General features: G+C 38.0%; 1 protein-coding gene across 1 annotated transcript in view; it reads right to left on the minus strand.

Moving 5' to 3' along the window:
* Window positions 1-26,009, minus strand: part of LRP1B (LDL receptor related protein 1B) — a 500,403-nt gene that overhangs the window by 40,831 nt on the left and 433,563 nt on the right. The window contains 7 exon segments of the mRNA XM_072419083.1: window positions 808-981; window positions 2,761-2,877; window positions 7,724-7,830; window positions 8,307-8,530; window positions 9,545-9,786; window positions 10,912-11,031; window positions 19,057-19,191. Of these exon segments, the coding sequence (XP_072275184.1) occupies window positions 808-981; window positions 2,761-2,877; window positions 7,724-7,830; window positions 8,307-8,530; window positions 9,545-9,786; window positions 10,912-11,031; window positions 19,057-19,191 (1,119 nt within the window).

A 26,009-nucleotide genomic window follows, 5' to 3' on the forward strand; every position in this document is an offset into this window, starting at 1 on the left:
TTGCAGTGACTTAGCGTCATCCATCCAAGCAGGGAGCTAGCCCATCCCAGTACATAACCATCCGCAGTAACAGGTAGTTGATCCCTCTATTTCAGCTCCACGTTTTAATACTTCTTTTATTTTTTATGATTATTTCCATGAACCCATTTTAAGAAGGTCAAGCTTTCAGATTATCACAAAGGTGTTAATTAGGGTATAGGCCATGTCCAACCTGCCCTTTGATGAGCCAAATTTACAGCTGCGCAATCTCCAAAGCTCATGATCTTTACTATTTGGACAGTCTTGTTCTAACCAAGCAGGGGAGGCATGTTTGACTGTTTGTAGAAAGTCCACTGCTTCCATGGAGAGAGTAGGGGTTTTACTCTACAGATTCTGGAAGCGGACTGGCCTCAAAGTGTGGCAAAGAAAACCTTTAGTATGCATTTAGTCGATTTCAAATGAAAGTTCAATTAAACTTGAACATACGGATGGAGAAAACAGGATGTCTGCTACTGAAAACATCTAAAAACATGTTGACTCCGCAGTTTGATCCTGTTCTCTTGTCTAACAACCATCATCTCTTTGACAATCATTAGAGAACATATTAGTTTTTAAGAGAAGGATTACTTGGGATATTTTTGGGAGAAGCAGCTTGGGATATGGAATGAAGGTTCTGATTGGGTATTTTGTTGTAAGACAAACTGAGCAAGGGCTTCCCCTATACACTTTAGCCAAAACACACACATTTATTATTATTTTGCTGCTTATTTTCTGATGATAGCAATAAAATAGGAGCTGTTGGAAGACATTTTTCATTCCAATACTTACTGTGTGGTTGTTTGTAGTGATGTGCTATTAGGACACTTTTTGCCTTTTCCATATTCAAGTTTAAAAACTCCATCGTGCCATTGCCAGATTTCTGTATTCTAAATGCACCGTTTTTAAGACCAGCTCCGTAAATGTAATCCTCAAATATGTCTATTCTGTGAGGGTACATCAGTCCTGTGGGAGAGAAAGGCAAATAAAGTCAGCCACTGGGTTGTTTATTAAGAACATAAAAGCCGAAGGGGCTCTGACCAGTGGGTGATGCATGAGGATGTTTGTTAAAATGTTTTACAACTCAGCTGTCACTCCATTTTGTTTTATGTACCCCATAACCACCACAGGCATCGGACAGCGAGACCTACAAGGTTTACATTTTTATGTCCCTGAAACCTTAGCCCAGCGATAAAAAAAATAATAGGAGTTACAAGTTCAGTTTTAAAGGACCACTACACCAAAAATAAGATGCATTATAGCAAAATAGGGATCTGTTCAAAAACTGAGATGTTAGCTATATTAGGACATAACAATAATTGGGGCAAAATCACAAGTATCCACTAATCAACATCACAGGCAACTCATTGGGCCTGTTTAGTGAAGCTCTCAAAGACTAGAGATTATTAAGGAAGAACCTGGATGATCCTGGTCAAGGACTGAAAAGATTTGGCAACTAACATCACATGAATGTTAAGAAATCTTTTCCAGATTTGCTGGATCACCCAGGTTCTCCTATGATAATTTATCTTCTCTAGTCCTTGAAAGCTTTATAAAGTCAGGTAAATGTCTAAGAACATTGCCCTTGGTGAAATGACCAGAAGAGTCAGGCACAAGGTGAGTTGCAGTATGAATAACCAATAGTAATCACTACTTAGGCCACATTCACATCCAACATGTACATTTATTGTGCATCGATCTGCTGAAAAAACATTCCAGGGTTATGCCTACTTGTTTCTATTCACCAAACTGCACATGGCAATTAATGCATTGTGTTGCATACACTGACAAATGCCTGGTTTGTGATGAGCTGGAAAAATGGGACACATGCATTGTTTGGTTTGCGGACACACATTAAGGACCTGTAAGAAATACACAGGTACATGAACTGCAACTTGAATTGACAAATCGTCAATAGGAATGCTTGACATTTTTCCATTAGTGGTTACTGCACACGAATGTTGCACTGCACAGCCCTGTATTACAAGATAAGGGACCTGCTTTTTCTCTGCTCCAATTAAAAAACACTTATAGACCAGGTCCTTCCCCCAGCCTGTGAATGAACACTAAAAAGAGAAGCATCAGACGGATAAGCTCATTTAAGTTATTCTGCCCTATCAGCATGCCCCTTGTTAGCAAAGGAACTTTAGAGCAAAGCTGACTAGCTCCTTGTGCTGCTTTTTCTTTTCCCAGTCTGATCAATTCCCAGTCTGATAACTGCTGCAAATAACTGATACTAGGTATTAACTTAAGGTACTTTCATGCTTGCATTAAAAAAATAAATCCAATACTGTATGGATAAGTGTTTCTTAACCTTTTTAACATGGGGAGACCCCCAAGATAATTTTCAGGTCTTCAGTGAACCCCTCTATATTTACTATATCCACAATTTACAATACATTAGTACATTACATTAGTAGTCAAGAGGATACATGTTTTTTACAGTGCTGACCAGTAGGAAGAATTTCATTCTTACAGATAGCAAAAAAGATCATTGGCATTGGTTACACTGACCTGGTCATTACTCAAGGAACCTCTGGAGGAACTGTGGTTGAGAAACAATGCTATGGATGGATGGAGAGCTGCCCTCCAATTTTCTGTGTTGGGGAACAAAATTGCTTCCTGTTCCCCAAAGGTAATCATATACTTTCAAGATCAACCATTTGCATTGTAACAGAATTAAATATAAATTCAGAGCAAATATTAAAAAAATATACATTTTAGGGCTCAGAAGAATCCACGTACCTTGTTTATTAGTGACCACTGTAATTAAATTGGAGCCATCAAGTTTCACAGTGCCAATGACGGAAAGTTCAAAGTCTGCCCAGTACAAACGCTGCCCAAAATGGTCAACAACAAGACCTGAAAAAAAACACATGAAAGGAGTTACTTCGGCATGTATGAAAACCTTTCAGACTTTTTGTATATTTCACAGGAAATCAAAATAATTAATTCAAACTGAAGCAATTTGGAGAAAGAAAAATGTATTCCAGGTCACAGCGGGTCACTTGCCAGCCACTAACTTATGCACAGCGCTGTGCACTCAGCCACTCTGTCCAAGACCGCGGTGCAGCAAATTGCATTTGTTTTACTTTTGTGTTCTGAAGAAATATTTCCTTTGATCTTGTGAAAATCCAGTGAACTCCGGCTCTTAATAATAAAACACAAGCTGTTTGTATTCTGTAAGATTTGTACCACACCGCAGTGGGGAACTATGTGTTGGGAAAGTTAAAGCCGGCATCCTTTCTAATAATGGGTTTATCTGAAATAAATTCTGCTGGATCACCTTACAGCCTGCCACACATTCTTTTTTTCAGGAAAAAGTTTATAAGAAATAAAGCAGAAAACTTTAGGCACAACTAATGCAGAACTCAAAACTAAATGCTCTGGTGTAGAGAAAATATCATGAAATATAAAAATGAACTCTAGTTAAACATTATACTTTGTAAACTTGCACATAATAATGGTCAGCTTAATGCACTGCTCTTGTAGATAAAAGGAACAGTTTACTCTGATGTAGACCTCTCTGAAAATGACTGTTTTACTGACTGAAAGCACATTTTTTCTTCCTTTTACTCTGCTCATTGTCTGTGTAGCCAATGAAAGCAAAGAAAGGCTTTCTTAGATGACTCAGGGCTCCTCTGATTGGCTCAGCCTCTCCATATTAAATAAATCATCTTCATACTAGGTATCAGATATGTTCTTTAGCCCGAGAAAGCTACAAATATGCTGGTGGTACACATTGATCAGCCCAAAAAATAAAACCACTGAAAGGTGAAGGTAATAACATTGATTTTCTAGCTACAATGGCCCCTGGCAAGGGGTGGGATATAGTAGGCAGCAAACTACCAGTCATTTCTTGTATTTGATGTGTTCAAAGCTGAAAAACTAGGTGGGAGATCTGATAAAGTTTGAAAAGGACCATATTGTGATGGATGGATGTTTGGGTCAAAGTATCTCCAAAACAGCTAACACTCTGGGATGTTCTGGGTATGCAGTGGTTGGTGCCCACCAAAAGTGGCACAAGGAAGGACAACTAATGAACTAACTATAGGATCTTGTGCGTCCAAGGTTTATTGATGCATGATCAGACCCTTTAGTCCTATATAGCAGCTACTGTATCATATATATTGCCATAAAGAAAGCAGAAAGAACACTGAGAAATGCACAGACTGCTGTGTATTAGGCTGCATTGCTTCAGACCATTCCAAAGTGTCCATGAAGACCTCCTTCTATTGCAGGAAATGCCTACAAGGGTGTACGAGCTGGACCATGGAGGGTGGAAAGTAGCACGGTCTGTTCAACAAGCACGGGCAGTGCAACCTAAAGAATCTGCTGCTAGCATCTTGATGGCAGATACAACAGGACACATTTTAATGTCTTGTGCAGTCTGTACCTCAACGGGTCTGGGCTTTTTTAACAGTACACAAAAAACCTATGAAATATTGGGCAGTTGTTTTTAATGTTTTGGTTAAGCAGAGTATGGGGCATTAAAAACTGTTGCTTTTTTGCTTTTATGTAGAATTTTACTAACCATCGGATTTCTGCTCTAGTAAATATGTTCACAGTCTTAGACTTTATACAGCTCACTTTGAACAGAACACCCAAACCCATGTAATGAAAAAATTTTAAAAGAAAAAAAGGATTGTTGCATGTTCATAATTGGATGTTTGAAACCAGTGGAGTTCTCCTCATTTAAATAACAGTGAAATATACCTTGTTTTCCTTATATGTTATGTTCCTTTAATAAATGAACCCTTCTATGTCAGATGCAGCAAGTGTCAAACTTTAGTTGACCTCCATTCCCAATATTTAAACTGGAGGATCGCTAAAATATGTGAAGTAAGCTTACAGAATTGCAAACTTATTTAAGAGTGAATATTCAGATTATTTCATAAGCGCAATGCAATCAATTCTATTTAACATATATTCATTTAAATTGATGTCTTAACTCATTTAGGCAAAGAGAACAGACTCCCTATTAAAAATCATTGTGCAAAAGTGTACATCTTTTATTCTTTGACAGATGTGACAGCTCCGGAATTTTCAGTGTGTGGATTGTAGAGCTCGGCATCCATCAGCTGTCACAACAGGACACCAATAACCTTAAACCAATGTCAGCTAGAAAAGACAATTGTAACTCCATAAACTTCGCTTGATTTCAACAGGCAGGTGATTATCCGTGCTGTCAGCGACGGACTCATTTGCACCACAGGTGTCCGAAACTCAATAACTATTACAAGGTATGAAGAAATATTTCCATTTACCCAGTCCAAAGTTCAGACAACCTTGTGAAGGAACTGGCCTTTTGTGCCAGATTTCCTGAATCTCTTTAAATGACAACACGCAGAGCAGTCAGTAAAACAATCATTTTCAGAATGTCTGGGTTTCAGGCGCAGGGTCTTACTCTGTACTTATATGCGAGTCATGCAAGGAGTACTATGGTCTACTGTTCAATTAATTTTAGATTCCCAGGCAATCTGATCATTTTAACATATTGGTGTTCAGAATGGATGTCAAGATCATTTGTACTAAGCCCAAAACCTTATTCACATGGAATTAATGAAGCGTGTACAGCAAGCTTTTTTAAAGTTTTATAAAGTGTTCATCAAACCTTTAAAGCGGAGTTATCCAACTTCAGTCCAAAAGGGTCCAGATTCACACACATTTTAAGTGCATCCTTAACAGGCAATGATACATTTAGTAAAGTGAGGTGTACAGAGTTACTGGGCATTAAAAAAAATGACTGATTTTATGGAAATCCTGTTCTGTATGTGAACCTTGAGCACTGGCATTGAACAGAGAGGCACGTAGCCGTAAGAATTAGGCGCAGTGCCTACATGACCGGGTGCTGGGGCCTAGCCCAGAGCTTTTAAGGGGTTAAGAAAAAGGGTAGTGTTTTATTTGGATATTTGTTTGTTAATTATTTGGAAAGTTAAACTTTATTTATTGGTGTTTTAAATAAACGGCTGCTTGCCAGACAATTTAAATCCAAGATTTTGTGTTGGGGTATTTATTTTTGGGGAAAGTGGCTGGTATGCAGGGGGAGTTTGGTAGTAGAAGGTAGTTATGACAATGGTGTTTATAAGGGATGGGCTAGAAGGTCCGAGCTACCCGCGTCAAGTAAATCCAGCTCCAGTTTAGGAATTTTAATATTATTGAAAAAGTTATGTGCAATACAGTCCTGTAGATTTTTATGGGGCTTGTCAACTGGCTTGGATCAGAGCACAACTGAAGTCTATGGGGCTGTCCTGTTTTACCATGGGCATAAATAGAAATCAGAGACTGTGGAATAGTGCTCATCAGATCTCAATAAGTATCATCTTTTGGAGGAGGACATGTTAGATTGGTTGAGAGCAATGTGGGGGTAAGGTTTCCTCCTTCCCTGAGAAAAATACAGACTTACAGAGCTCTGTTTATAAAAGAGAGCTTTGGACATTCCTGGTGGGAATATTCACACCAGGGAATGTTTCAGTGAATGTCTGATTCCTTGTTTTATAAATAGAGCCCATGATGTTTTTTCCTTCATTAAAATTAGTAACAAGTCCAATTTTTATAGCCAGGTGACAGACCTAGACATAGGGTGAAGAGGAAAAGTTAGAAAATGCACTATTCCAGATCTGTTTTGAGAATCCTGATAGCTTTAAAAAGTGATAAAAAGCTTTGCAAAACATTGCTGAACCTTACAAGATCAAGCCCACATAAGCAAGGCTATGGGTAGACATAGAGAGATGCAAAGCCTACGGCTGCACAAGGACCCCAGACCCTCCTTAGTCAACATGGGCCCCCACAGGCTCAGTTGAATGAGGGGGGAAGGCAAGCCAGTTCTGCAAAGGGGCACACTGTTGGCTATGTCTGCCATTGAGCAAAGCATTAGCAATATTATAACTATTCAAATATATATATATATTTTCTTCTTTTTACCTCATCCAGGCTGACAAGAACACATAGGTCTGATTCAAGCAAACTCATTCAATATCTCTTGAAAAGCACATAACTGGTAGAATATTTCTAACAAGAAATAATGATGGACTGACAAATGGCACACCTTCCCTGATCCCTCATACAGGTGGTATTTAAGGTTTTCTTGTCATGTACTATATATTCTCACCAAAGCTCTATTGTTGTCCACTGCAACAATGACACTACAGACTCTAAGGAATTCTTCTAGATTATCTCCACAATGCCCCCTTCTACAAAGTACAAAACTACTCTCACTACTAAAATATAAAGATGTGGTTAAATATTACCCATTGTATGCTTGCTTTCTTCCGATAATCCGTGATCCTAAAGCTAAATTTTAGACAGACAGCTAAATACAAAGAAGTTGGTTCCCCTGCCAAAAACAATTGTATTTCTGTCTATCCATTTTGCTCTCCTACAGAGATAAGTACTGCAGGAGATTTGAGTTTTCTGGGTTTAAAAACTCTTACAGGCCCTGTTACTCCCCCACCCGGCCAGTAAAAGGTAATGTAGCAGACTTGTTACTTCATTTCTGTCCCTTAGTTACCTCCTACTACTTACTAGTACATGAGTATTGTGCTGCCCTTCCCTCCCCAGTCTAATTCCTGGTTTACAGGGATTTGTATTTTATTATATCTTATTACTATAGACCAGCATTAATTTGTTTCTATTATATCAAACAACAGTCCAGCTTTAAATGCAATAGACTCATAATGAACCTTTCAGCTAAACACATATGGAATACCTGTTGGCCTCTGTAAGTTTTTCCGCACTAATATTCTTCTTAAAGTCCCATCCATTGCTGCCTCTTCAATATGTGATAGATCCCCAATGACTGTCCAATACATCATCCTAAAAGTGGTCAAAAATAAAATGATACAAAACAATAGTTTAATTGGAGATATTAGAAAATGGTTTGATATTTAATATACAAGAGAATTATTTGGCAGAATCAGACCAGTAATCATTTTCTCTACCTGCTCTGGGATAGTTTATAGAACTTTAATTTTAATAATAAAATGTCAATCTAAAGTAAGTAAATTGCACTATGTATAATGGTTGCATAGTTGCAAGGGAACTATTCTATTGGAGTAAAAGAAAGCCTCTTCTTAATGATTTTACTGTTGGTGATCTATTGATCATCTGACATGGTCCTTACTCAGCTAAGCTCTATAACTAGTGGTCTGGGACATGGGAAATCCTTCACATTAGTACAATGTAGGAAGGTATTATTGTATTGCCATAGTGCCAAAAAATTCCCATTAGCATTGTGATACTGGAAAAACAGATGAAAATGCAATGTACAAAACTGAAGCCAAAAAACATACCCTTTTTTAGGATTTACAGCGATTGCATAGGGTTCTCCTGCAATGTTGGTGAGAAGCCGTGTGCAGTTGGGTCCACTAATCTGCCCAACATTTATGGAGTATCTCAAGCTTGTCCAATGAGTGGTATAATAGCTGAACCAGTGCATTCGGGAGTGGTCCGTCCAGTAGATATTCCCTGCCACCCAGTCCACAGCTATGTCACGGGGTCTTTTAAACTCAGGACACTAGAAGAGAGACAATGTTAGAAGGCATTTTTCTTTTTCATTGCATTTAATTGTGTATGAGAATACAGCTAGCTGTTTTTCACAAAGATTTGATATGTTCATTTAACTAGAATCATCATAAATGAACAAACTACAAATAAACCACAATATAATCTGAGATCTTGCTGGTGTAGTCCAACACACTCTCTACTGAATCAAGCCTATAGCTGTAAAACTAGCAGGCAGCACAAACTTTGTAATCTAACTGTTCTGGGGTGAGCTGCCCCTTAAATATCAACACAAAGGTCAGATGCCCTACAAAAGATCCTATGTTGTATTACAGTTTACAGTGCTTTCCATCAATTGCTCTTGTGTATGTTGGAAAATCTTCATATAAGAATCAATTAGGTTACCACTACAGACTTCCTGTGATAAAAGGCCACTACTGTGCTAATCTTGTGGCTTTACTTAATTCACAATCTTTGATCTGGTAAAGTTGTGCAAATCTGGAATTTTAATTACCTGCTGTTGATAAGGGTTAATGACTTAAAAGTGTCCAGTGTCTAAAATGGAAGCCTACACATTTCCTCCATGGGTGGCATTTTTAAACTTAATTATGTGGAAATTGCTTTTTCTTCTCCTCACCTGGATATCTTAAATCTACAACCACAAACATCCATAGAAACATTAAACTGAAAACATTTAATGATCTAATGCAATTTCTAACTAGCAATGCAAGAATTTTAGTCCTAAAAGCTGCAGAAAGGTTGCAGTTCTTCTTAATCAACAAGTTTATGGCTTTTGTACACATCAGACTGGTTTTGTATTCCCGTAAAAGTTCTACTGGAATACAAAATCTGCCTGTAAAATGCATGTCAGAAGGAGGGCAACATCAGGTCAAATGCAGCTGTCACTAAATTATGAAAGTCCACAGAAGCATCTCTGATGTCAAACTGTTGCCAGTGACTTCGGTACAGGCACAAATATAAATGATAAATTAATTCTGCAGAATTTTAAGTGAATTCCCACACTCACAATCAATCCACTCTTGGTTTCTTTGCCTGCCCTTCCATGGAAAGTGTTGTAGAAGATTCCTCCAGGATTAAACTGGGTGCTCCATATGATCATATTGCCCTGGAGATAGGTGTCCATACCAGTAATTCTAGAGTTGTGAGCAATACGGGATATTTGCTGATATTCCACATTATAGCCAAACGGATGTCTGAAAGCCAGGACCTCTGTGTCATTGGCCACATATAGAATTTGTTCCTCCGAGTCTAGAATCATAAGAGTCAATCAGTTCAGTTTTAATCAATATCAAGAACAAAAGGATTTTGAAATTCCAAAATAAATGTGAGGACACAATCTATAATAATAAAGTGTATCTAAACCTGAACACTTAACAATGTTGTTGCACATGCTCCTGCAATGTCAACAAAACCCTTCTTCTTCTTTCAATACCATATAGCTGATGATCCTACCAGCAAAATGTATTCACAGGAATTTTCTTATGTTAAATACAGAAAGGCCTGGAATGGGGGAACGCAGTGAGGCCTAGTGGAAGGCCTTCATGATTAGGAGGGGATAAGGAGCAGGTAGTAAAAGGGTTAAGTTTAAGGGTGGTCTTAGGGGAGGTAGTAAGTCGGAGTATAGAGTGACAAAATAGTGGGAAGAAAAAAGAAGAGTTATAAGGAGGGGGAAACGGAAGAGGTGGAGCATTTACCAGCAGTATAGGGAGAGGAAAACTTTCCCGCCCACCCGTCCCTGTGTTTAGTACGGGGGGGTTGGGGTGTGAGTAGGCGGTGAGTGCGAGGGAATTTAGTTTGGTGTAATGTTTCAGTGGGGGAGAGAGACCCATCTATGGTGTGTGAGTCTCTGGAATTATGTTGGTATCAGAAGAATTGAATGGTTTTGGATCACAGGGAAATATGCAATAGACTGTATGTGAAATTAATTTACATTTATTAAACTATCCTTTGGAATGATTGCCTTGAGTGCCAAGGAAACTTGTCCTGGCACTGCTGAAATCGGATGCAAACACATTCGTTTGAGTATTACATCCAACAATTTTTTTATGTCAACAGCCAGCTTTCCTATATATTAAAAGGAAGAGTGTTTTTTCTTTTAGACAATATCCCCATTAAAAAGAGGTAGTTGTTTTGCATGCATCCAAAACTGATTTTATCAAGTGCAACATCCAATGGGCGCCATATCAACAGATACTTTTAGTTACTGAATAATTGTTACCTATTTTTTTGCATTGATATTAGCACAGTAAAAAATTCTTTGAAAGTAATTTCTGTAAAACGATGGTTGCACTGGACAGTGAAGCCCAAGATTACAAGTCTTTGCTCAAAATATTATATATTTTACATGGTGTTAAAAAAATAGTTTTTGTTTACCTTTTACAATGCAGCTGTGGTCCCGTTCTTTGAAGTTTCTGTCACAGGAGCATCTGTAGGAGCCTTTCAAGTTCGTGCAATGGTGGGAACAACTACCCAGGAGTAAGCACTCATTGATATCTGCAACACAAGGAAAGCACCAGAGCTCTGCATATTAGGTATCAAAGGAATTCCATTAAAAGCTTTACTGCGGAAACAGAGACATGTGAGTTTTCAAAGCTGTAGTACACTACAAATTATGAGCAAATTACCTTTAGGAGCATGTACTTGACAAAAATATACACAGAACATCACATGTGTATATTGGGCATTCAGCATTACAAAACACAAGACCTTGTGTAGTATGGTAATTGTTGTTGTTAGTAAACAAATGATTGGTTGTATTTGGCGTAAACAGTACAGTGCAGTACCCGTTTATTAAAATATTTACATAGACAAAACTTGGAGAATTTTTTTTTTTTTTTTTACTAACGGTTTTAATTCATGGGCAGGAATTATAGGTAGCCCTCCTCAATGTGCCTTAGACAGCAAATATAGAGGTTAACACTGTTAGGCGTGAATGTTGGTCAAAGTATTACCTAAATAGAGTTTTATGCTCTCCACCTATCTGCATTGGTTTCATCTGGAAATTTCAACATGGAAATAAAATAATAATAAATAAAAAACACGTTGGTTGGTTAAAAAGCAACAACCATTTCACCCTGTACATATCTCAAAGCAAACTTGGTTTTGGAAGTTTTTTTATGTTTTAAGTCAAAAGAATAATATCTGATTGTGTTAACTCTTGACACTTTTGCTGGACAGATTGGCCTGTTACAGGAAGAAGAAAATAACAGGTCTATTGGTCAGATCTGGTGCTTTACAGTTCTGGAGGTTGCAGTTAGGGACTCAGTAAACTGCTGTAAAAGTGCTGTAATAATGCTATTACCAGACTGAAACTTTTGCCCAACTTTTCATTTTGAAATGGACCTATCACCACCACTAGTGGAAGGCCTATAGCCTTCTGGGATACCTATGTCACTTGTCCCTGGAGGCTTCATGCTGCTCCTTCTGAGCATGCTTTACCCGCAATGTAAAAATTCCATTTTCACACATGAGAGGTAAAATCTGCATTTTTTTACATTTACAGAAGAAAAAACGTCCCCTGATCTCCTGCCTGCACTGTGCGAAATAGGGGGACATAAGCAGAAGCAGGAAGAAGGCAAGCAAGGTGCTTGCACTCGCTGGTTCCTCTCCGCCAGAACAAAGAATCCAGGATGGCACAGGAATAAATGGAACCTGATTGTGGAGGGATCAAGGGATATGTGGAAGTAATGGTAAACGTAATAGTCATTTTTTTAATGAAAGTTCTGCTTTAAGGGTTGGGGCTCTTTCACATCTGTGGTGGAAAAGTGCACAGTAGGCCACTTGTTGGCAGCGGAAGTTGGAGGTAATCATTAGGGATGAGCGGGAATGCCTCTTACTGTCTCGCCAAAATTTCCCCGAACGTCCGAAAGGTCCGCGAAATTTCGGCGAACCAATTACGCAAATTCAATTGAAGTCCAGGGTGCAGGTTCCCATGGTCACAGCTGATTGGAGGCACGCGGGTGCCTCCAACCAGCTGTGACTGCAGGTGAGTTCATCTGAGTTCAGTTCCCACGGTCACTGGGCTGAATTGATAAATACAGCCCAGTGACTGTGGGAATCTGATTGGAGGCATGCGGGTGCCTCCAATCAGCTGTGACTGCCAGTGAACTCAGATGAACTCTAAATTTGGCGAGAACACGACCTTGTTGCAAATAACAAGGCCGTTCTACCTTACATGTTCTGTAAGCGAGAAAGGCCTAATTCGCCACGAGATCGAAATGATACATTTTGCTCACTTATCCCTAGTAATCATATTTGCATGCAGCTGCTCCCATGGTGCGAATTTTCCAACAGCAACCACAAAACGGTTTTGGAAACTACAATGTAATCGGCCAAAAATGATTCCCAACCACCGTGGTTAAGCCAAGTTGGTTCAGCAAATTAATTGTCATCCAACTGTCTGTCTTCTATCAATTTAAGCTTTAAAACATCAGGCAAAGTTTACGTCTGTAAAGGCTGGAAACACAATGCCTCAAATGCTGACCAGAGAAGTGAATTAGAAAAATTTGAGAGGTGTTGAGGATTAGATGTCAAGAAAGAGATAATTGTTTGGTAAGGGCCAGTACAAACTTACAAGAACAGGGCATAATATTAAAATGCTGGAGGCTTGCACATAAGCAACCCTAGGTATTGCTTGAGCTTGGTGTTCTGTGGCACTGCTAGCATAAACGTTATGTATGGTTTGAATGTGCTACTTTTTAATAAAAAAATATCATGATGTGAAAAGCAAATTTTGCAGAAGTACAATTGTAAAAAGATTTTAAATTACAATATCTATTATTTTAGATACTAAGGATGTGCTCAGAAAAAATGTTGAACTGATGTTGGATGTTGGAAGAACAGCATATTCCAGAAAAAATACCTATATAAGACTTATAGAGTATCTAATTGCAGATATAAGGCTGTGAGAAGAGCACTGAAATTGTGGCCCATAATGTAGTTGGATCGGATGAAGTAACATAAGAATATTAGGAGTGTGAAGGCAGTAGAAGGACATAACTGTAAAACTAAAGTTCCAAACAGTAAGTGTAGACATGCCACAGGATTACAGAGATGAGCTAGGTGGTAGCTGCCTGCAGTGACTAAAACTGGGAATTGATGTGAAAACTTTCATTATTTTATTTTTGATTAGAGAACAATTACAACAACTGTAAGGTTAAAAGGCAATGGTTCGTGAAAACACAACAGTGGTGGAGACTTTAGAAAGGCATGAACGGAAACAAAGCCACTGTTTGCTGGTCAAACATTCTTAAATAGTTCAACTGAGCACCTGATCTGAAGTCTACTAATCATTTGCTACAGCATATTATAACAGTTATAACATATACTGAAAAGTTTGGGGGCTTTTTCTGTCCCAGCACGACAAGGTCTTTAAAGACATGGCTGGTGAGTTTGGTGTGAAGGATCTCAAATGTCCTGCACACAGCTCTAACCTTAGCCCTGCTGAACATCTTTGAGATGAATTGGCCTTTTTGTCCTATGTAAGTATCCAAAACTCACACATATGCTTTTGCCTGAATGGGCAAAAAAGCAAAACATACTTTTTGTAGAAAGCCTTCCCAGAAGAGTAAAGGCTGTTTAAACCTTGAAGTGGGGGGCTAACTTAATTTTACTGGCCATGGCTTAGAAATAGGGGGGTTCAAAAAGGGGGGTTGGTCAAGGTTTCACAAACCTTTGCCTGTATTGTGAATCTATCAAAAGTGCCCAACTTACATGAAACTCCCTATTGCGACTGACTTAATTTTTCCCTCTTCTTATTGAGATTAAGACAAGAAGCATTGTGTGTCTCCACTGGGAGAAATGGATATACCATTCAACAGCTACCAAGGAGAGCAGATGTCTCTTCTTTCTTCCTAGGGCAAAATTTCTGTCTATATCTAGCTTTAGCTCCAAACATCTTGTTCACTGCTTGTTCAATGGTGCAGATATATATCATTTGGAAATCAATTCAAAGAGCTTACTCTGGGAATGCTTTTTCTGCTCTAACATTTGTAATGTACCGACATAAGTAAACACTTTTTCAAGTTATATTGATAATATCCACAGCTCTAGGCATTCATAAGTTTTAACAATCTGTGCATAAAATGAAATTTAGGTTATATAATCCCATTTTTTTTTTGGTTAACTCAGGGCCAAGGCCTAGCTTTGAATATTGTCCTTAGCTCATTTATGATCAGCAATTTGTTGTTCTTTTCTAGGTCAGGTAAGGTTGACCTTAACTCATTCAATACATTTTAATGTGTAAACTGTTATTGGAAAAAAGAAAAACATTTCAGCTTCTTTTACAAAAAAAAGTTATTTTTTTCAATAATCAGCATTGGCAGGACCCACCAGAAACATTATCTCGCCTCCTGCAGGATACCTGAAAAGAACATGTCTGTTAAGCTTGCGATTTACTAATCCGAGCTGAATTCAACACTGCCATTGTGCTTTGTAGAGCGGAGAAACACGGCAGGCTCACAATAGTCACAGGAATTAATACAGGGAGTTTGTATTTATCACAAAACTCCATGTACTGCAGCCTGGTTTTAATTGTGCAAATCTCCAACACACAAGGGATTATTTGATAACACAAAAGTTCAAAAAACAGTAACCAACTGCATTCCAATGATCCTGGAATGTATTTATTAAAAGTCATTTGCCATTTGTTAGCAAATGTGTTTTCAATCCTGGGGCAGATCCATTCCAGGTTTGCTGGATCTCCCAGGTTCACTGATGAAAATGTATCTTCTCTAGCGGTGGAGAGCTTTAATAAAGCAGACACAATGCTTCCACATTGTATTTACATTTGACGCTTTCAAACATGTGATCTCAGAGTGGTTCTTAAAAGCAACAAATGATTTGGCCTCACGGTTGCTTTTCCTGCTCTGGAGAAGAACGGAACCTCCACCGAATCAAACTTCATTCAGCCCCATGACAAAGCAGTTGTTATCCTCTGTGTAGTTGGAGAGTGGTAAGAGAGAGTGGATGATATTTACAGTTTTCAACCACAAGTCTAAAAGGGGCTATCTAGTCTAATCATGACTTGGACTGAAGTTGAGGCCCAATCTACTACAGCCAAGCACTTTACAAGGATATAGATATCAATAAGGTATTTTCAGGCACTTTGGGACTCTTGTTACTATTAAATGTTTTAGACCAGACCATGTTCCCTTAAAAACAGTTGACTAGCAGAGTTTCAGAGCAGGTCACTCTTGTTAAGGTGTGTGTGTGTGGGTCCAGTTGAATTGGTGTATACATATTTTATGCTTAACCTCCCTAGCGGTTCATTTCTTTCCGGTTTTGTATGTCTAAAAGCGGTACATTGTTTTTCATGAAAATTTATTTTACAGTATAATATAATAGTATGAGTATAATAAAGTTTGAAACACAAAATCATTTAAAAACAATAAACTGAATATATAAAAAAATCGATATATTTAAAAAAAAAAAAATGTTTTATTTTTTTAAATAAAAAAATAAATACACATTATACTCATACTATTATATATACTGTAAAATAAATGTTCTTGACTGTACTGCTTTTACACATAATAATCCAATGTATTGCATTCAATACAGTAATTTTGTATTGAATGCAATACAAATGGATTTTGAAATTCCCCCCCGCCCGTCCGGGAAGTACACATGCACCGACGTCACCGGGAACTCTCCCGGTGACTCATCGGATGCAGAAGCTGGAAGAAGAAAGAAGACTGAGATTGCGACGCTGGACGGCGCGGCACCCCGGCGGATCAGGTAAGAGCTCTATTTACTAACCTTCCATAGGTGTTCCAACCCCGAGTGTGACTCGGGGTTACCACTTTTAGCAACTTTTTTCTACCCCAAGTCACACTCGGGGTTACCGCTGGGGAGGTTAATATAGTGATATCTAAATTCCAATGTTCATTCAACAAATGTCAGGTTCCTGGACAGGCTTAATTTAATGTATCTGTCGTAAACTATGACTGCTTTGGAAGACGCTGAAAAATGGCCTGGCCTAAAATAATACTCTACATCTGAATTATATGTATAACATGATACTTTTAAGCAGCAAAGCTATACCTTTCATTCCAGATGTTGCTTCCTGCTACAAAAATAGCAGCAAATGTCTAATTACCTAGTTAATGAGTATGACAGGCCAGGCCATTGCCAGGAACAAGTTATATTGACATTACCACTATAGATCTGTATGTATAAGAAATGACACAGCTATACAATGCATTTGTCCATGCAATCAGTCAGGGAGTCAAAGCCATTTTTCTCAGAGGGTGACATATATCTGGCTTCCTTCCAAGGCCTATTTAAATAATACCATACAGTGACTTATGTCTGCTATCACCCTAAGCTACTTTGTCTTATGTTTTAATTAAACAGTTTATTTTGTGTGGATGCCCTGAACAAATATCGGAGTCCTTGTGTGGCTTGTCCACGTCACCAGGCCTTGTCCTCAAAGAGCAGAAATTTTTTTATTATTTATGGTGACAGTCATTTAGATATCCAAATAAAATCTAATTAAAATGTTGTTCTAGCTTCTGAGGACACCTGATCCTGGATTCTGCCTTCTCCTATGACAAACCATGCACTAAGCTAGACAGGGATGGCCATTGTTTATTATAGAATACCGGTTCATGCACATAATTTTACAAAACACTGCAAGAAAAATGTGCAAAACTGGAAGTGAAATATTTGATATCTGAACATCACATGTGTTTGTAAGTTTTATGGTCCCACAGGTCCAGGTCTCCAGGTTTAAAGGTGTACTTAAAAATTATTTGAAGCCATGCTAACATTTGGTGTCTCTATTTGTGTTCACCTCCCACCTCTACATCATGGCCTACATAAACTATAAAACTCCTACTGGTTCATGAGAGAATCAGTTCTCATTTCTGATTCAGATCTGCTTGTTCTTCAGTTTAAATAAAAAATAATAAATTATTGCAACTTGCAAAGCCAATTATTTGCAGTAGATACGATCAAACATTAAAATCGAGTCAAATAATACAAAAAAAAAGCACAAATATGGACTGCTTTCTTAGATATCCTCAGTCCCAGAAATTGACTAAAACACATCTGCTGAAACACATCTGATGGCCATTAGGGTTACTAGCCCATTTATTACTTGAGTGGTGCTCTGGTGAGGACCAAGAGAAGCAAGAGTCCTAACATTTTTATTTCATCATAGTATTATATATCACTTCATTGCATTAGGAAACAAGCTTTTCAGGGGTCCCAACAATGTCTATTCATCAGGCATCAACCTACAGGTTAAAAGGTTTAATAACAGAGTATAAGTATGCTTCAGCAACCAGTTTAAGTCTTGTTAAGTCAGCAGCTATAACAAGCTCCCTAGTACATACACATACTCTGTTCATGAACCTTTTTTTTAAGTCCAGCATCACTCCAGTCCAGTTTATACTAGTATAACGAACCCCGGTAACATGTTAATTTACTTGTTTCAGATATATTATCATAAAATAAAAATAATCAGACTGTCAACCACTGATTTGATCGACCTTCTCTTTTCTTCTCTTCTCTTGGATTGTATCTGCAGCACCTACCATGCCTCTCTTGTGACCTGCCAAAGTGAGTCAGTGCATTTCACTTAAACCAGTCCTCCCACCTTGCTCTCTGTTGCCCTGACCTTGGCCGTTTTTTGCAGCAATTATTGCCTGCCAACTGCCTCAACTTCGAACCATCTCAACCACAAGTGTTGCCTGTCAAATGCCTGACCCTGCTACTAATTCACTGACTGTCCCTGCACCGAAGCCATCTATTCCCAGTTCACCCCTCGTATAGTAAGCCTGGGGGCTGCAAGTTAGTGATTTATTCCAGTCTTCCCACTTTGATTTGAGCACCTGCAAATGTTCTCTTATTCTGTGTTTTTTAAGCCTCTGAAGTAAACTAAGTTCCTCTGGGGCAGGGACCAAAATGAATGTTTCAGTGTTTTTTTACTTTTTCAGCGCTTTATAAATGAAATAAATGAAAATTCTCATTTGTAGTTTGTCTTCTTCCTTATAAATCCTAAAATAAGGATTAAATCCCTTATTTTCTGGAGCTTTGAGATAATACTACTTACTTCACATTACCTGCGCTTTCGAATACCTTTCCTTTTTTTTTTAATCAAGCTCTATAGCGCCATGACTAAAATGCGCTGGGGATTAAAACACGCCTGGAAATATGCATTAAGAAAAAGCACAAGCGCCTGTTAATTTTGACACTGTGATGTTGACAGCAATGCATTTTGTCATTAAATTCAGCAATATCTTATGATGTTCATTTAATTAATTGGCTTTGCTAATACGCTGCTGAATTAAAGGCTTGAATTTCCTTCCAGCTCTAGTACATTTTGGCTACAGTGGGTTTTTCATCATGCCATGCAATTCTTCCTTCTGCTACACATGGAGAATTACCTTGTCTCTGAAGATAGAAAGCAGCTTTTCTTGTAACAAAACCAGCAGTGCTTTGGAATGTTAATCACGCTGCTCCACATCCAAGCTAACTTAAATTTTATTTTTTTGCTCCACCATGAAGTCCTACCTTCACACTGTTTGTTCCTGAAGTTTCTTTGGAAGCCAAGCTTGCAGTGACAAAAAGGAGGTGTGCTGGTTTGATTGCAGTAGGCGTCATCCCCGCAAGGATTTACATTTGCTTCGCAGGAATATGCGCTGGGCTCTGAAGGAAATTAAAATTTGTCAGGAGCACATTTCCAGAAATAAACAAATCACAGTGGCGGCAGGCAGAGTCACAGAACTCGAAGACTCTCGCAAATACGCTTTAGTCTATTATTCATTTTACGGCTGCATAAACTGGGTGTTAGGATAACTAAACTGAAGATATGAGCTGCGGAGAGAAAATCATGAAGAGAACAGGCACTGTGATTTGCCGAAGTATCTCTGTTATTAAAGCAAACCTGACATAAACCTAGTCAATTTAAATGCAGTGTTTGAGGAAAACAAGCATATAACTGTCAGTGGAAACAGCAAGTCCAAGCTATTAGTAGATACAGAGATAGACACAGATGACTTTCAATGCTAATCTTGACTATTCCAGAAAAAAAAAATACTTTCTTTCTTCTGTATGAAGCTATCTATCTCATTAAAAAGTGAACATGGATTCTTGAATGTTACAAGGCGCCTAGATGTGCCTGCATAATACTAGTGCCCAACCTTATAGCCAAATATCAAGCTTTCCAATTGGGTAAAGCCCTGGCCAAGCTTGTCTATCTGTTCTTGTCTCCTGTCCATTGGTCAGTTCTGACACTTCTTGGAAGTGGCAACTGGGAGAATATTGAGGCTTCCTGGAAATGTCAATACTTTGCCTGTCAAAAGACCTGGATTTTATTCATAACTTCAGGTTTTTGCAAGGTACACTTTCAGGTATTTGCACCTTGTATCTATCGGTCAACAGAAGCTACCTGTAATTAAAGACAAAAATATAATTGAAGAATAACAACTTTTGGGCTATTCTATAGAATATGATAACGAGGATTGTCAAAGGCACCTAAAGACATATATGCATTACCATGATGAAGAATACCTGTTGGAAAAGGTTTTGATTTTTTTCATGATTAAAAAAGTGTTTTGCTGTGTAAATGCCTCAAATATTCATAGGGAAGGTTCTGGGGACATCCTAGTAAAGTCATGGATGTCCTACATCTTCAGGGTTCATTGTCCCAAGTGAGACTTTTACAACTCTGGAGCAATATACTAGTGGAGAGTTGTATACTGTTTCTGGCTCTTGTAATACTGCTAGAGTGTAGGTAATTTTTGAAAGTACCTGAATTGGCTTTAAATTGGTTACTCTGGGCCTAATTTATCAAAGTTCACTAGGACCGTAAAAAATTGACTATCATGGTTAAACCTGGAAGGAGTTTTGTAAAAGGTATTTGGTATTTGTTGGCAAATGTTTTCAATCCTGGACCATATCAATTCCAGGTTTGATGGATGCCCAATGTTTTTCCCATGATAGTCCATATTCTCTAGTCTTGGGGATCTTTAATAAATCAGGCCCACTGTGCGAGTGCTCTTTATCTTAGACACAGGCTATACACATGACCTTGACTTAATTTTGAGTTAGGAATAACCCACAGATATGTAATTTACATTTTGGAGTAAAGATAACTGTTGATCCAGGGAACATCCGATTGCCTCATGGAATGTACCAGGGTTTTTGTTTTTTTTCTCTTGATCAACTATGTCTATAGTGTTTTTATCTTGGATATGTTTTTTTTCTCTAGTCGGTAAACTTAATGGACTTATGTCTTTTTTCAAACTAAGTGAATATGTAACTATGTAGTTAGAAGTGACTAAGACCCTGGGCTGTCACCATTATCTTTGCTCGATTACTTGGTGGGTAATAGTTACATAGTAGGTTAGGTTGAAAAAAGACATAAGTCCATCAAGTTCAACCACTAGGGAAATAAACATATCCCAGATATAAATCCCTATAAGACATAGTTGGTCCAGAGGAAAGCAAAAAAAAAACCCTGGTACAACTTGCTTCCACAGGGGAAAAAAAATTCCTTCCTGATTCCATGAGGCAATCGTATGTTCCCTGGATCAACAGTCACTGTTATTTTTACTTTAAAGCCTTATTACCCAGGTATATTCTGTGCTTCTAGAAAAACATCCAGCTTTTTCTTAAAGCAATCTATAGCAGTTGCTGAAACTACTTCCTGAGGGAGCTGATTCCACATTTTCACAGACCTTACAGTGAAGAATCCCTTCCTTATTAGGAGCTTAAACTTTTTTACCTCGCAAAGAGTGCCCTCTTGTTCTTTGTAAAGATCTCAAAGTGAATAATGGGGAAGAGAGTTCTCTATATGGACCATTTATATATTTATACAGGGTGATCATATCCCCCCTTAAACGTCTCTTCTCAAGGCAGAATAGATTCAGTTCAGCTAATCTCTCCTCATAGCTGAGCTCCTCCATTCCTTTTATTAATTTAGTTGCCCTTCTCTGCACTCTCTCCGATTCTACAATGTCCTTTTTGTGAACTGGTGCCCAAAACTGGACTGCATATTCTAGATGTGGTCTGACCAATGCTTTGTACGGGTGCAGGATTATGTCTCCATCTCTGCAGTCTATTCCTCTTTGAATACAAGAAAGTACTTTCCTAGCATTAGATATAGTAGCTTGGCATTTCATGCTGTTATTAAGGGTCAGGGTCACTGAGCTAAAACAAGTACATGAGCCCCAAATATACCACCCACATTCTTTTTACGAATCAGTGTACCAGTATGCAGAGATGCAAATGGTGGGACCAACCCAAATTCTGAACCTTCAGTTATAAGTTCATCACCGGTTGCTCCTTTATTGCAACTTTGTCAGGTACACTAAAATCTAGTGTTTAAATGTTTCCAAAAAAATTAGCTCTTTAAACATTTAGTTTTACTGCTCAAAATGCTTCAGATGTTTGGAATTTCCAAATATCACATGCGATGCTCTGGGAATCTTAGTATTACACAGTAAATTGTGAAATTGTAAAAATAATATATAAGGTGCTCCTTTATCGCTGCAATATGTCAAATGCTCCTTGTGGACCAGCCTTGCTATATTTCCCATTGTAGATGCAAAACTTTTCTGCACAAGGAAAAAATGTCAGCACAGACTATTTATCAGAGAGCAGACCGGGCTGAATATATGTCACCGCAGTGGGGACACGCATTCCTTATAGCAGATAAAATGAAATATGCTTCATATCTTAAAATTCTCCATTCCAGCCGGAAGAATAAAAGTTACTCATTTGGGCTTGATATATAAAAGCTAAAGGAAAGAGAGGTGTCTGGGATGACTGCTGTAACCAATCAGATAGCAGATGTCTTTTTTTTCTTGTGTAGGTTATAAATTGAAATATCCTACTTTTCATTGTCACTGCAATTTATCTTCATAATATTGAACTGTATGGGGTGATCTCTGTCCAGCTGAGAAGAGACCTAGAACATTTAGGGTGTGTTTATAAAGCAACAAATCTGACAGTCACTGATTCATTGTCTTGTGGATAATAATTAAGGTCCATGTGTTTTAAAGTGCAACTAAACCTGCAATACTCATCGATCACCATTCAATCACAGGGTGCCTCCATCTTCCTTCTTCTTTTTTTCTTGGATACAATCTTCTTTCATCTTGTTTGGCTGTGCTGGGACGTCGTAGTTCATTCGTTCAATACTCACCTGCCTGATTGTAGAAGTATAAACTTTTTAAAAAGTTCCATTTTAATGGTAGTGATTGATTCTCCACCAGGGAATGTTTCAGAGAATGTCAGATTAGCAGTTTTAAAACAGACCCCTTAAATTTAGATTTCACCAATTTCATGTGTGAACACCTTGGAAACACGGATCCAAGACTATGCATACCATATGGATGCCTGTACTGTTAAAAATTAGTCCTTCATACCATGCCGGGTGCCTCCAAAAGCACAGTCTAGCATTAGTTTTTAGTAACATAATCCCATGATGACACAAGGGGCTCTATGTATAAAACAAGGAATTCGACACTCCTTCATGGAGAATCAATGGCTGCCTTTGAAACACATGAACCTGAAAGATTCTCCACCATAGAATGTTTGAGGTAATGTTGCCTTGCTTTAAAATAGAGCCCAAGGAGTACCAGAAATAACTCTTTCATTGTTTTATATTTCAAAAACCATTTTAAGAAACCCATTGATAGCCACTAACAATTTAAAAACCACAAAAGTGAAAAATAGTGTATTCTAAATTCTGCATTTGCATTATGTTAATGAATGTAATGATAGTGCTTAGTATATGAACTTGGACTGCCCTGGTCACAGGATGACAGCACAGCTGCACAAATTCACAGTTGTCCTTCTATTAGAGGAAATAGAAAAATAATGGGTCTACTGGCAGGATCAGTTGGTAATAAATCTATAATGCAGGGAGAACACAGAAAAAAACAATAGTCCTGTGTTAAAAATGACATTTTAAAATGATCTGCATTTTTTTTCCTTGCTAGAGCTGGAAACGAAAAAATGTCTTGTATCATCTCCAATCTTAGCAATATTGTACTGCCTCTTGAGACTTGCTGCTTCCCACCTGGTCCAGGTTAACTGGATCTTATGTATAATAAAAACCCCTCGCAATACTCTGGTGAATAGTAAAGCCTAGGGATACCTTTTTTTCATATACATATTTCCTTCATTTCTCAATAATTCCCTAACACAGGTTCAAGAAAATGTTTGTAAACCCTGGAACAGATTTCTGTATTTTTTTTGGCATGCATGATGTTTACAATGCAACGCAGCACAATGTATGATGGATAATATACGGACATTGCAGTGCTGTAAAACACAAGTGCATCATGGTACACTGGTTGGCACGGGGGGGGGGGGCATTGAAAATGCAAGAGTGTCTAGAGAATATTTTTTTCCTATTAAAATGAATTAAATTGAATCCTACATTACTTTTTTTGTGTTTAACATGAAATGGGCCCTTTAAGCTACAAGTAAAACATTAGAACGCTGAAAATACTCTATAACATGTATTTCTACCATTATTAGTTCTGGGGTTCCTCTAATATGCCCAACAACCCATAATCTGGGACAGCAAAGCTATATAATTACAACCAATTTGTTTTTTGTTATACAATAGAAATATTGTCAATCAATATTTTGACAGCAATAGCAATTTGTATTGACAAGTCCTGTTTAACTGTGTTCTACATACATACATGCAAGAGTAACATTTCAAAGGCAAGTATCACTCTCCCTACCCACTCTTGATTCTACAAATGAGGTTTGGCAGAGAGAAGTGACGAGAGCCCAGTGGACTCAGCCTGAAAAGGCTGCCAAAGAGCTGTTGAAATGGATAGTCAACTGAAGTTCAATCTGATTACAGATCTTGGCAAAATATGGATCACGATTAATAGATCTGTTATCTTGTACTAAAGGCCATTATCTAGTCCATCCACTTGGTGAGCAGTTTGTCTTTGATCTACAAATCACAGAAGATTTTTCTTTGTGGGCGAAATTCCATATACTCGGGTTCTGTGCCAGTTATTATTTTATTGGCTTTTACATCTATTTTACCTAACAAAAAAATATTTCTTGAAGCAGAAAAAAATGATTTAATTAATTGCAGGAAACAGCTGAATAACCAGCAGCGAATGAGCTGAGGACAAACAGAGAAAGTACTGGGAATAGTGGGTATACCAAGCAAAGGTTAGTAACCTTCAGTACTCATATTTTTAATTTAAATTGGACCATGGTCAAATGGTAATTTACATGTATTGTATATTAGCTGTTTTGATCACATGATCTTTAGAAAGGTTCTTGGGAATGATGTTGGTTGTCTGGCTTTGCATGAATGTTATTTTTCATTTTCATTTAGCTTAGATCACATGATCAAGAGCCACTATTATGAAGCCTGTGGCAATGGGTCATTCAGGATATTTCTGTCAATCCATATTTCACTCATTATTTTTCACATGTCGCAGCAAGATATCATCATACATCAAAGTTAAAAGGCCTGATTTATTAAAAATTCCAATACTGAAGAAGATAGACTACCCTAGGTGATACAGCAAACCTAGAATGGATTTCATAAAATCATTTGAAAAATGTTTATAATCCCAGATCAGATCCATTCCAGATTTGCTGAATCATCCAGGTTCTTCCTCGATAGTCTTTCATTTTCAGTCTTGGACAGTTTTGATAAATCTGGCCAAAAGTGTCACTCACTGTATAAGCTGCATATTAGGTTCAGACCAATTTACCCCTAAAGGTGAAATATACTGCCACTTTAGTGGACTTTTAGAAGCGAAACCATGGCTCCTCCTATTACTTCCTAAAAGTCTCTGGCAATTGTGCTGGCAATGCTTAGCCAAGCAGAATACCTATTTTTTCATTGCTCTATCTACAAGTGAAGACCATACACAAAAAGAAACTGAATACAGCATTTCTTGCTAGGATTGGCGATGCATGGTTTCTAACTGGTCAGGACACCTCCAATCTGCACTTCTGATGTTAGAGGTGCATAGACTTTATCAGAGAAGATAGAATGGAGAAGAAAATGTCCTCATACTGGCCAGGCATTGCAAGCTTAGTTAGCTAGGGGGATTCCTAGCATGGGGTTTCTTTTTTTGAGCAAGTTTAGCTCAATTGACCTACTTCAATACATTTGAAGTGAACATGTAAATACTTAATTTATGTTTAGATAAACTATATGAACGTCAAAGATTTTTAAAATAATTTTAGCATATTAATATCACTCTCTATTCTGAAAAAGGCCACGCTCCTCACCAACTGATTTTTGAAAAGGACAGTCAGCCTTTTAAACAACTGAGCATCCTTAACGCTGTAAGGAAACTGCATCTTCTTCCTTGAAGAGTTTCTACCTAAAAGGTAAAAGCTTCAGAGGACATCTGAAATTTCCAGAGTAGATTTCTGGAAAAAAACAGTGAACCATTCAAACATGCAGGAAATTAGATTTTGGGACATTCTCTACACCAATGCCTCAAGGCTGCCATGTTGTA

Source organism: Pyxicephalus adspersus, chromosome 7 (assembly GCF_032062135.1).
Source record: "Pyxicephalus adspersus chromosome 7, UCB_Pads_2.0, whole genome shotgun sequence".
Classification (NCBI taxonomy): Eukaryota; Metazoa; Chordata; class Amphibia; order Anura; family Pyxicephalidae; genus Pyxicephalus; species Pyxicephalus adspersus.